Source organism: Podarcis vaucheri (genome assembly GCF_965113315.1).
Source record: "Podarcis vaucheri genome assembly, chromosome: 6".
In the NCBI taxonomy this organism is placed as follows: Eukaryota; Metazoa; Chordata; class Lepidosauria; order Squamata; family Lacertidae; genus Podarcis; species Podarcis vaucheri.
Window position 1 is genome coordinate 59,936,750 of NC_138764.1, and position 13,086 is coordinate 59,949,835.

The window sequence follows — 13,086 nt, forward strand, 5'->3', positions numbered from 1 at the left end:
CATATACCAATCCTATACCAATCCTATACCAGTCATATACCAGTTTTGTTTTCTTTTATATGTGTTTTTTCCTTTTCTTTTTTGTGTTTAATGTTTGTATTTTTGTATTTTGTAATTCTTGTATTTTTCTGTTTTTGTATTTTTCTGAACTTTTCTATTGATAAAACCTAATAAAATATTAATTTTAAAAAAAAACAATCCTTCCACAGGTGTGTGAAAGGTACACTCTTGCATTTTATTTTTTGTTTCTGTGCCCAGTGACAAATTGTTGCATGTTTCCCACATGGGATTCCTCCTCTGAAAACTGCAGATCCTGGGTTTTCCCTTTTTCCTTTAACCCTTTTCAAGCATTCATTACCTGTGTGGGTAACACATGAAGGGGACCACAATGACACACATGACAGCAATGTCTCCCAGCTGATGTGATCAGCTCAGTCGGATGGGAACATGTAGGATTTCCTCCAAAGGGAGAGAGACCCAGATTGGTCAGGATTCTCATTCCTGTAAAAAGATGAAACCTACAGCCAGGTTTCAATTATCTGTTGGCTGGCAGACATCAATAGCAAATGCCTCATTATCAAAGGGACAGGACTAGCTGGCCCCTTCACTTTCAAAAATGAATGCCTGGATACTGTTTTTTAAAAAATAAACGCTGAATGTGCACATTGATACCCCTACACCTCCCAATGTCTGGGTGCTATAGTTTTTACCACTGAACGTACACAGATGCAAAAAACCAGGAAGGATGGGGAGTGTCCTTGTTGACTAATAAAGTTAGAATTTTATTTCCTTACCTTTTTCTCTTTTTTGACATCACAAATTTTGGAAATTTATTACAGTGGAAAAGGCCCTTGCAACGTAAGAGTTCAACTCACAGTGAGACCAGAAAAGGTGGGGAGGGATGCTGGGATGAGAGCAGACCCCCCCAACCTTTGATATTTACAGGTGAGGGAGAAATTCTCAAATTGTCGATCAGTGCCAACCAATGGGGCTTGGAAAATTTTAAATGTTTTGTTGAGTCACCAGAAGAGGGTGATGGTAGAAATGAAGAAGTACAACATGTTGCACTTCTAGGCGAAGGGAAGAATTGAAATCAACAGGGCAGATAGTGCATTAAGAAAAAAGGAAAACCAACAGTGAGTCTCCGGATAAAAACTAATGACAGCCTTGAACTAATGGCAAGAGACTCTTGTTCTTCTCCAACTGGGCATATGTGTTGATTCAGGGATGAGGAACTTGTGGCACTCCAGGTGTTAGTGCACTACAACTCCCATCATCCATGACCATTGTCTATTCTGGCTGGGACTGAAAGGAGTCCAACGACATCTTGAGGGTCACAGGTTCTCGACCCATATTGTTAGTCTCTGCTTTTTGAACTGCTCTAGTTTTCTTGCTGTAGCTCTATCAATCACTGATCAGGTCTTATTGTCTCTTATTATGTGTTGATTGGTTGTTCCTAGGTAGAATTCCTATTTCTGCTTAGGCCTGTTTTCTGCAGAAAGTCTTCTTCTGGCCTTCTGTCTTGCCAACTCACCCACCCCATCTCTTTTACCTCAGACCATCTGATTAAGCCTTCCATTCACCCTCCCCCACAGATGTGTATTTGATCATCTGCATTTACTATTGTTGCCAGTCAAGGTGAAGACAGAATTTAGCTGGCTGGGTTAACACACAAGCCAGAACAACTTGCTATCATTTGCCTGGTGAGACTTGGGCTGATTGACCCCGACTGCTGTGATATGTCAAAGTCAAGGAAAGGAGAGCCCATGGTTTACCATGCAGGCTCAAGGTATTAAATTACACCCCCACCACCACAAAAAAGAGGCAAAGCCATGATTAGAACTGGAGTGTATAGTGGAACATAGCTATAGTCACCCTAGGATGCTACTGGGTCTTGCTGTGGTTAGCATTAGAAGCATCTGGAGAATGGTGGACCACAGCTATCTCCCCTGTGACTTGGATTCTTCCTGACACTGGCAAACCACAAATAGCTGTACCAATCCCCTAGCTGTTGGTTGATAGTGCAAAGGGCAGGCTGGGGTGGACCAGGACTGGTGTGGATGGCCCAGGCTAGCAATTAGGACAAGGTCTCTGCCTTAATCTCAACCTTTGGTTTGTGGTAGTTTCTCTTCCACTTCCAGTTTAGTACTAGAGCCCAAATCAATCATGGGAGAAACTGCAACCTGGATGCTTTAATTCCTATATAGCATAGCTTGAAGAAGCAAGTGCTGCAGTTAAGAGTTCAAACATTGAAGAGGGATCTCTTTCAAAGGCCCAGGGCCGCAATATGCCTGGCAAAAGAACAACCACTTCAGAGATTTCCAAGGCTGTCCAAACGGGTTGAACTAGTCTGAGGGGGAAAATTGGATGGGAGTTTTATGCTTTTCTAAAACCAGTCATGAATGAATATCTTTTTCCAGTCAGAATGCATGAACAATGGCATGTAGCTAATCATATTAAATCAATTCTGCTCAGATTTTGAGCTTGCTCCCATTTAGTGGTGAAGGGCAATGTTTGGGCAGGTGCCATGAGTAAATGGAGATAAATAAGAAGCTGTAAACACAAAAGGAAGAGGAAAGCTCATTAAATACACACATTTGTTTTTCTGTCCGGGTTATTTACCCTGTCATTTCACAAGGACCTTTCTTTCTTTCTTTCTTTCTTTCTTTCTTTCTTTCTTTCTTTCTTTCTTTCTTTCTTTCTTTCTTTCTCTCTCTCTCTCTCTCTCTCTTTCTTTCTTTCTTTCTTTCTTTCTTTCTTTCTTTCTTTCTTTCTTTCTTTCTTTCACACAGTATGCCCCATGCCTTTGGTGAACTTCCTCCCCTATGTAGGCAGAGAAGGCCACAGTCAGGAGTGGCAGCCATGACGCGTACCATTCCCACCCCCATCTCCTCATCTCCATTGGGTTTGGGGGAGGGAGGGGGAGAGAACGAACAAGTGAAAGGAAGAGGCACAGGGAAAAAGAGAACATTTTCTTCACAGCAACTGGAGAACATCCCAGACTCTTAGCAACTGCCTCAGTCTGTCACAGCCATATGTCTGAAGGAGGCAGCCATTCCCCAAATCCAAGAGGCCTGTAGAAATCTTGAGTACCAAGTGGCACAAATCCTCTGTTGTCATTTCGAGGGGGGAGAAATCTAGGGAAAACTGCATTTCATATTTAGAAACCCACAAAATAAGCCAGAAATAGTTTATATTTGCTATGGGGAAGAAAGGGAAAGAAAAAAAGTGGAGGAAATCTCACAGGTACAACCCCAAAATACTCTGTTGGTAGCCTTTGTGTTCCATGTTCAGGCACAAGAGGAAATACAGTTGCCATGGGCCCCAATTCATGGGGATGAATCCATGTTGAAGAAGCTGGTCGCTCCCTTTCCCCCAAGATGATTTGATCGCTGAACTGCTGCATCAGTGTGCAGGAAGTAGAGAAGCTGCTCTCATGGGCAGGTGCACCATGGCTGTCAGGAGACCTAGAGAAGAAGAAGCCATAAAGGGATTGGGTATATTGTATTGTATAATCTCTTGGAGTTATAGTTTGCCTCAGGCAACAGGCTTTCACACAAAACCTTGTACATGTGTACTAAAGACAGCTTGTACCTGTGTCCAGTGTAACATGTGAACAAGCCTAGGAGATATCAGAAGTCGCAGCATTACTTTGTACAAGTCAGTCAGCACAGATAATGCTCTCGATCAATCTATTGTCTTTTCTCTCTGCATTCCCAGTTTTTCAGATTGTTCTACCTCAGCCAGGCAGCTCCATGAGCCAACTGGGAGCTCCTGGAAGCTCAAGGGGAACATTGATACCCTCCACTGAACAAAAGCCAAACCAAGTGTTTCGCAAAACAAAATCAGAGTATGTGCCTTTGAATGCAAATATTCAGTAGTACAACTCTTCAAATGTTAATTCCACATGCCATAGATCCTATGGCATGATGTTTCACCTCAAAGGTTTAATTTTGATGTACCATTTGATTAACACTGCACCTCAAACTCAACTAAATTTAAAATTAAAAAGGGCATAATGTCACATTACATAAATGACGAAATTGGCTGTGTGCTGTGGTACAGGTGTCACAATGCCCTCTCCCCTGCCCTCAGGTCTTGTATTTAATTTTTGTAAGGCCACAACTTGCTTGCCAAGTGCATCATTAGCACAGCATGGGGGTAGGGCACCTCAGGTCCAAGGGCCAAATGCAGAGTGCTGTGGCACTAAGACCTCTCCTCAGGCCCCACTCCCTCACTGATCCTGCTTCACACACTGCTTTTGCCTGGCTGGACTGCTGTGGCCTTGAATTCTGCTGAGGCCTTTTGCTTGTCTGAATGGAAGATACCAAGGGTTGTGTGAGTGTACGTGTAAAAACTAGCCCCCATTCATTTATTGTGCACACCGCTGACATGTGGTCTTTGGAAGGCTGCCTGGAAGAGAACACAGCTCTCCGTTTGAAACAGGTTCCTTACTCCTGATGTAACATGTAGCTAGGTCCCATTCTTGTTCTATGTGACCAGTTCCCTCCTGTTGTTCACTACAAACAGCCCGACACCAGTAGGCTCTTTGGATGTTCAGTTTTACGAGCCCAGACATTTAACACAAGTGACATTCAAACATGACCGTGGAACACATGAATGGGTGCGCTGAGATGTGACAGAGGTTTGATGGACACTTTGTGTCCAGTATATCTGAAGGAGTGCCTCCACCCCCATCGTTCTACCCGGACACTGAGGTCCAGCGCTGAAGGCCTTCTGGCGGTTCCCTCACTGTGTGAAGCCAAGTTACAGGGAACCAGGCAGAGGGCCTTCTCAGTAGTGGCACCCACCCTGTGGAACGCCCTCCCACCAGATGTCAAAGAGAAGAACAACTACCAGACTTTTAGAAGACATCTGAAGGCAGCCCTCTTTAGGGAAGCTTTTAATGTTTAACAGATTACTGTATTTTAATACAGTGGTGCCTCGCAAGACGAAATTAATTCGTTCCGCGAGTTTTTTCGTCTAGCGAATTTTTCGTCTTGTGAAGCACGGTGTCGGATAAGTTTTGGAAAAGCTTCAAAAATACCAAAAACCTCAAAAAAGGCTACCACACCGTGTTCTATGAGTTGCTCCTCGAAGTCAAGTCGCAACTGTATTAGCGGTGTTAAGAAAAAGGAAACAAACTTGCAAAAAACACAAGACGTTTTCGTCTTGCGAAGCAAGCCCATAGGGAAATTCGTCTTGCGAAGCAGCTCAAAAACCGCAAAACCCTTTCGCCTAGCGAGTTTTTCGTCTTGCGAGGCATTCGTCTTGCGGGGCACCACTGTACTTTGTTGGAAGCCTCCCAGATGGGCAGTGTATAAATTATTATTATTATTATTATTATTATTATTATTATTATTATTATTATTAAAAATAATAATTTTTGAGCCTCGGCTCAAGAGCACAGACAAAACCGGCTAAGGAATTCCTATCTTTCCCAGCCCCTTGTGAATTCTGGACGTTCAGCTGTGTACGAAGGTGCAGTGGAAGGTGGCCCACACACCGACCTACGCCTAATCAGCTTGCCTTTATCCTGTTAAGTCCCACTGACATGTGCCACACTCGCAGGTGGCAGATCGTAACAGCTTTAAGCACATTCGCTCCGGATTTTCCTCCTTAATCTCACCCTCGGCTTTTTCCTTTGGGTTGGAGAATGATATGCAAGAGTTTGGGAGCTGTGGAAAAGGAGGAGGGAGCAAGCGTTTTCCCCAGAGGACTAGATTAGTACAAATTCTTCCACAGGAAAGAAAGAAAAGTAGGAGTCACTTATTCAAAATTTTTGCAGAGTTCAGTAGAAACCCGATTGATTTTTTTGGTATGGGCATTAACATTTCTATCAGACCTGCCCTAAGAGAAACCTCAATTCCCCATTATGGGGATGATTCCAGGATGAAGTAGAAAGGCTGCCCTCATTCTCTGTTCTGTGAGCTTTTCAAAGTGCTGCCTCATAAAATGTTAGTTTCTATAGAAGGAAAGTGAACACAAGTTACAGAGTGGAGGCTGTGCATGGCTCCCAATATGGAAGGTTCAGGAGGTGCACTCTTCCTGCTTACAAACCTTCTTGCAAAAGGCCACAACCAGGTGGATTACACTTTAAAGTAAGAACATAAAAATAGCCTGCTGGCTCAAGCCAGTGGTCCCTCTGCTCCTGCATCCTGTTCTCACAGTGGCTCCTCAGATGCCTGTGGGAAGCCTGTAAGATGGACATGGCAGCAGTCTCCCCTCCTATGGCTCCCATCAACTAGTATTCAGAAGCATTGTTTCTTCAAACTGTGGAGGCCCAGCACAGCCATCATGGGTAGTAACCTTTGACAGCCCCCTCCTCCATGAATTTGTCCAGCCCTCTTTTAAAGCCATATACGTTGGTGGTCATCATTGCCTCTTGCAGGAGAGACGTAGCTGTCAACTTACAGATTTGAAAATAAGGGACCAGCAGCCTTAAAAATAAGGGACCAGCAGCCAAAATAAGGGATTTTAGTCAACCAGCTGAAATACCAAGTTAAAAGGGACCAGATAATTTGGGAGAGCAGCGCCAGTTTTTAGCCCTTCGTTTCCAGAGGTTGCTGCTCAAGACACCCGCTGATGAAACACTGCAATTAAATAACTACAAGCAGCAACCACTTTTCGCGCAAAATGAAGTCCAAGCTACAAAGATGCTGCTGCAGTTCTGTATCTTTTCTCTCGTTCTCCATCTGCAGCTCTCAATTCCATCAGGCGGGGCGGGAGGAAGTGGGGTGGGGGGGATAGTGCCTGAAGTAAACCTGCAGATCAGACCATCTATGCTAGTCTACCACTACAAATCTATGGGAGAAGCGCTTGTGGTCCTTCGCTTGTAGCCCTTGGAACACCTGCCCGCACCTCCGCCTCCTCCTCTCTCTGAACTGCTTTCTCTATGGTTGACCTTGCTCTCCTCTCAAGGCTCCTCAGCAATTCATAGGCCATGCCAGGCTGCCCATCTCATCCGGGTCCTTTGGCGGCACAGCCACAGAATGGCCAAGCAGGAGCAGGAGTGGCGGCGGCGGGCAGAGGGGAGGCCCCAGGCAGAGATGCTCAGTTCGGCAGCCGCGAGGAAGATGGCAGTGGAAGGGCCTGAGGCTCCCGCCAGATTTAAGGGACATCCATCAATAAGGGACAGCAGCGGGACATGGCGCTGGGATAAGGGACTGTCCCTCCAAATAAGGGATGCTTGACAGCTATGAGGAGAGAGTTCCATAGTTTATCTGTCACAAATCTTCCACCATGCAACTTCATTTGATGTCCGCAAGTCCTAGTGTCATGAGGGAGGAAATGTTCCTCTGCCCAGCTACTCAGCGCCATGCATAATTTTACGAGCTTCATTCATGTTGCCTCTTACTCGACTTTTCTCCAAGCTGAAAAGTCCCAAATGCTGCAACCTTTCTTCATAGGAGAGATCCCCTTGATTATTGGGGCTGCCCTTTTCTGAACCTTTTCCAATGAGGTGCTTTTTTTTTCTTTTGCAGGGTTCTGTGTTTCCCCTGATTTCTACATAAATGATTCAGTGGCAAAAATGTGCAAACCCCACATTGTCAACCAGCTTGCATGAATATTTAATAATGCAAAATAAGAGCCGGGGCGATCGGGACGGGATTTGCCAAATCTGCGATTGTGTTTGATAAATATGGATGAGTCTCTCCGCTCCTCACACACCCCTCCTCCATCATCCCCTGTCCCGAAAGCCCAAGGTGGATTTATCTCCCCTTAACAGCCGGAGAATTACATGCGGGGTCTCAATGCATGGATGAGGCAGTGGCATTGGGAGGAAAGGTTTAGATTTGTTAGGCACTAGGGAACTTCTGGGGAGAGACTGAGCCGGCACAAGAGAGGCAGGTTCCGCCTGAACAGCAATGGAACCAGACTGCTGGTGTTTTCATATCCAAAAGGCTGCAGAGCATCTTCTAGGAAGATATCTGAAAGGAAGCTGCCAGGAGGTGGGGGGCCATCTGGTTCAGGATGTTACTTGTCCCTTGAGGGTAATGGTGTCAATGTTTCAGGTCATGGAAGAAAGGGAGAGGATAGATCCTGGCAAAGGCCATACAGGAAGAAATGACAGCCGGCGAGGCCAAAGAGTTGTGGGTGAAAATTGCACATGAAAATGATGTATGGAGAGGGACATAATGTTCTGTTTATGAAACAATGCTAGCTGGAGGCTTCCAGGGCAAGATGGGGGAAGTGGAGGGCTTGATGCTAAATGGGAACATAAAGAGGGTGGATGTTTCAGAAACCCAGTGGGACAAAGGGAAATCAGATGTCCCCAGGATGCAGAAAAACTGAGGAGGGGGATATTGGGAGTGATGTTCCTCTATGCGTGAAAGAGGGCACTTTAAAACTAAACTAGAAAACGTAAGAGGAATAAACTCTTCCGCTGAATCACTGTGTGTGGAAACTTTAGGGTCTATAAAATAATTTGGTGCTGGGGAGTAAACATACAACTCTGAGCAAGCTCTGGGAGAGATCTTGATGGAGAAAGAAATCAAGAGAGGTAGCCAAAGGAGGAAAAGGTTGGAATATTGGGTGGTTTTAACTTTCCGTACGTGGAATGGGTGCAAATGCACATACAAGTCATAACATTTGTAAATATGGCAAAGCCTTAGAACACACTGCAATCCTATATCCCATAGGAGGGTATCCTAAGGGGAATGCATCAGATCTCCTTCCGCAATAAAAGAGCTGTGGTGTCAGAAAGGGAGATCAAATGTCAGATTCTCTCTCCCTACCAATGTAGAAACATCAAGGACACTGGCCCTACCGACATACCAGCTTCAACAACAGTTGAAGGGTCTGGCAGAGAGGACCGGCAAATGTTCCGAAAGATCCATAGTCTTCTCAGCCTCACCTGCAAAATGACCTCCCATATTTCTAATGGGAGGGAAATTGTTTTAAAAAGTCAGGCAAAAGGACAAAACACAAGAGTGCTTTCCAATCTCCCTCCTTCCCTGCTGCTGAGAACCTGGCAGGGTTTTGAATAAGGTTATATCCACACCATGCATTTAAAACACACTTATATCACTTTAAGAGTTGTGGCTTCTCCCAGAGATTTCTGGAAACTGTAGCGTGGGTTGTCAGCACCCAGGGCAAGGCAAGTAATTTGCGCCCCCTAACCCGTGGATTTGCGCCCCCTAACCCTAACCCCCAGATGTTGCGCCCGGTGCGGCCGGCCCCCCCTGCACCCCCCATGCTACGCCACTGGCTTATTAAGGTCTCCTGGGGCCTTTCAGCACCCTTAACAAGCTACATTTCACAGGATTCTTTGGGGGAAGCCATGACTCTTAAAATGGATTGCAGTTGTACCTTAGAAGTCGAACGGAATCTGTTCCGGAAGTCCATTCGACTTCCAAAACATTCGGAAACCAAATCACTGCTTCTGATTGGCTGTAGGCAGCTCCAGCAGCCAATCAGAAGCCCCTTCGGACATTCGGCTTCCAAAAATAGTTCGCAAACAGAACAGTCACTTCCAGGTTTGCGGCGTTCGGGAGCCAAAACGTTCGAGAACTAAGCTGTTCGAAAACCAAGGAACGGCAGTACTGTACTTCAAATGAATGGCACAGATGTCATGTGACCTAAGGCAGTCAAAATTGTCTTTAGCTCCCTTCTCAAACCTGAGGAGCCTTAGTCATAGAATGGACTGCAGGGGAGGTGACACTGGGCATATCAGACTGACTGGGAAGACTGAACACATTGCAATCAAATGCAACAGATATGGTTATGAGGAGAAAGTTGTCCAGGAAATCCAACAGTTACATTTCATTTTAAAAGAGAAAACGTTTTTTTAAAAAAGGAGATTAAACAGGAGGAGGTTGAATTAGAGAGTCAAGAGGGTCAAATCCCTTCAGGGAGTTATTTAAAACCACCACAATAAAAGCTCAGTTAGAATGTATACCACAGAACATGAGAGTGACTAATAAGTCCGACAGAATGCCAGCAGAATTAATGAGCAGAGTCAAGGAAGCTTTAAAAGACAAGAAGGCTTCTTTTAAAAAGTGGGTCTTGCCCAATGAGAATAAAAGAAACTCTCTGGAAAAAAACAAATTTAAGTTGACAATAAGGCAAGCAAGCAAAAAAAAAAAAAAAAAAAGGATTAGTGCACCATATTGTTAAAAACAATATGTCAATGATTAAAACATCTTTAAACGCATCAGAAGCGTGAAACTAGCCAGGAGGCAGTCAGGCCGTTAAGAGGACAAAGATGTGAAAGGAATTACTGGAGGAGGATGAAACTGAATGCATTCTTTGTGTTGGTCTTCATGGGAAGATGTTGGATAGACACCTAAACACACTTTTTCTGGGAAGGAAATAGGAAGCGACAAGAGATTAAGTCCTTCCGCTGATTCACATTATTTTTTTAAAAAAATCAACAACACAGTATTGACAGCATCCACCAGAGTTCTGAAATAACTCAAATGTGAAATAATTGTTCTTATTTATATAATACCATGATATAAATGCGCATGCCACTTCACCAAGAACAGGTTTTGAAAAGCCCCTGCTTCCAACGGGCTTAAAATCTAGAAAGGGAGATATATATGGGGACGGCAGAGGAAATGGGTAAAGAAAGCACTATATTGAAAAACAGGCATGTAGGCAAGGAGGAATATTTGATTATTTTAATTGCATATACTTAGGCTGTGCAAAGACAATGTGGTTTGTAATAGGTACTGGTGACTGTAGCTCTGTGAGGGGTAAACCACATTTCCCCTCTCTGTCTCTGTCTCTTTATATATATATATTTGCTGGGGAAAGTGTATCAAAAGGCAGTGAAAATGATTAACAGGTTGGAGCACATTTCCTTCAAAGAAATGGCAATGTGTTTCGATGTTTTGTTTTGTTTTGCTTTTAGGATGAAGAAAGGCAATGAGGTGTAAGAGGTAAAAAGGTAAAGGACCCCTGGGTGGTTAAGTCCAGTCGAATTCGACTATGGGGTGCAACGCTCATCTCCACTTTCAGGCTGAGGGAGCTGGTGTCTGGGGACAGCAGAGGCTCACAAAATTATGTGTGGGGAGGAAAAAGTGGAGAGAGTTTCTTATTTATTGAACATAATAGAAGAACTCCAGGTTACCCAACTGAATTGATTGGTGGCCGATTCAGACAAAAAGAATGCACTTCCTTCATACAACACTTAACATAGAATGGCTCCCATTACTGATGGCTTTAGTGCAATCCTAACCCTGATTGCACCGATGTGGCTTTACTGCCCTGTCTGCAGACTTGCTCAGCTTGTCAGCCAGGGTGGAAGGTAGGGGTGCAGGCAAATCACTACCCTAGGCTGGAGCTGGCAAAATCACTGGGCCCATATCAGCCCCAATGTTATTACATGATGGAAGCAGGGCCAGCTTGGGACCCAACAGATCAGCCTTGCCCCTCCCCACCCCAAAAGCTTGTTTTCTTATCTCCATAATGTTCAGACACATGCACCCACATTGAAATATCATCGTGCTATATATTTCTCCACCCATCCCCCCCCCCACTGTGTGTGGCAGCATGGAACAGGGAAATGCACAACATGCTTGCATCGTAATATGGGTGTGTGGGAACTTGAGATGGGGCTGCCATTTTCCCTAGCAGCCCTGGATCAAGTAAGATGCCTAACTTCTGCCCTAAGCGTTGCACTGGGGGAAGGAAGAATTTCAGCAGATGTGAAACGTGGCCAGGGGGAGGCCAGCAGGGGAAGTTGCATCTGGTGCAATTTCTTCAGCGCCATTATTTACAGTTGCAGGAGCCCTCCTGGCAGCTGGTCTTGGCAGCCCAACTGATGCCCAGAGCAAAACGTACGTGGGAGGCAAACGGGCTTGGCCTGGCAATGCCCACCTCTGCTCTTCTGTGGGGAGCATCGCTCACCTCCCTCTAAACCTCGAAGCCTCTGGCATTAATAAAATATCCCAGTGCGCTTCTGAAGCAACCTCCAGCTCCCCATTCATTGTTATTCACTTACTGAGCTGACTGCAGCACGGGCTGCTGGGCCTCGCACATCCAGTAGCCTGCCAGCTGCTCCTGGATCCGTGTGATCATCTGGGAGGGTGCTGCTAAAGGAGCATTCAGCTCCGATGCCTTTTGAATAAGAAATCAACTGGCACACACCCCTCTTCTTCCTGGGTGCCCTCTTGACCCTACGTCCCTTCCCACGTCAGGTGGTGGAAGACAGCCAAGCAGCTCTGCTCAAAAGCCAGCTCCAGAGAGGCTGGGAGAGCATGAAATAGGCCAGCCATGGCTGCAAAGGCCCCAAACGTAGGAAAGTGGAACTGGAGGCATCACAAGTTTCTTGGCAGGCCAAAGATAATCCTCAGCTCTAGAATGGTAGCAGGGGGGAAACAGGTTTTCAAGTGAAACGTCAAGTTTCTCCACTACCCAACATCCGCAAAAGCACTGCTATGCTGTTCTGATGTGCCTGTTCCCCAAAACTACTAGAAAAGGGTGAACAACCCAAATTACAATCCACACGCTCTCCTGTAGTTAACAGGGTGGCTTCAGATGTTCCAGGAAAACTGTTTTTAAGCTTTAAGCCACCTTTGTGAATGTGATTGTATAAAGAAGTGATTCTCCAGCATCACCACACTTCCGTTTCCCCAGATTTATGAAGGGCAGCAACCCTGGGCTTGACCATGTCATTGTTCCCCATCAGCACTGAATCCCCACGGGGGGGGGGGGGGAGGAACCACTTCCTGTGTCATTTCTGATATAGAAGTGACATGCTCTGAATTGCCATGAACTGAAATAAGAAGTAGAAGGTGGTCTGCACCAACATTTGTGCAACTCAGTTAACATAGCCATTCCTGAATTCTTCTTGGTGCCTGCTGAAAACATTCTTATTTAGACAAATCTACCCAGATGTGCGCTCCCGCTGCTCGGTCCCAGCGCCTGCCAACCTAGCAGTTCGAAAGCACCCCCGGGGGCAAGTAGATAAATAGGTACCGCTTACCAGCGGGAAGGTAAACGGCGTTCCGTGTGCGGCTCTGGCTCGCCAGAGCAGCGTTGTCACGCTGGCCACGTGACCCGGAAGTGTCTCCGGACAGCGCTGGCCCCCGGCCAATAAATGTGAGATGGGCGCACAAACCCCAGAGTCTGGCAAGA

The 13,086-nt window shown here is 45.6% G+C and overlaps 1 protein-coding gene across 1 annotated transcript in view; it reads right to left on the bottom strand.

Annotated features, from left to right (window-relative positions):
- Nucleotides 1-760: 760 nt before the first annotated feature.
- LOC309535315 (chemokine-like protein TAFA-5) overlaps nucleotides 761-13,086 on the bottom strand; it is a 29,645-nt gene continuing 17,319 nt past the window's right edge. Inside the window, exon 6 of the mRNA XM_082228266.1 lies at nucleotides 761-3,467. Within this exon, the coding sequence (XP_082084392.1) occupies nucleotides 3,459-3,467 (9 nt within the window). The 3' untranslated portion in view covers nucleotides 761-3,458. The remainder of the gene's footprint in view (nucleotides 3,468-13,086) is intronic.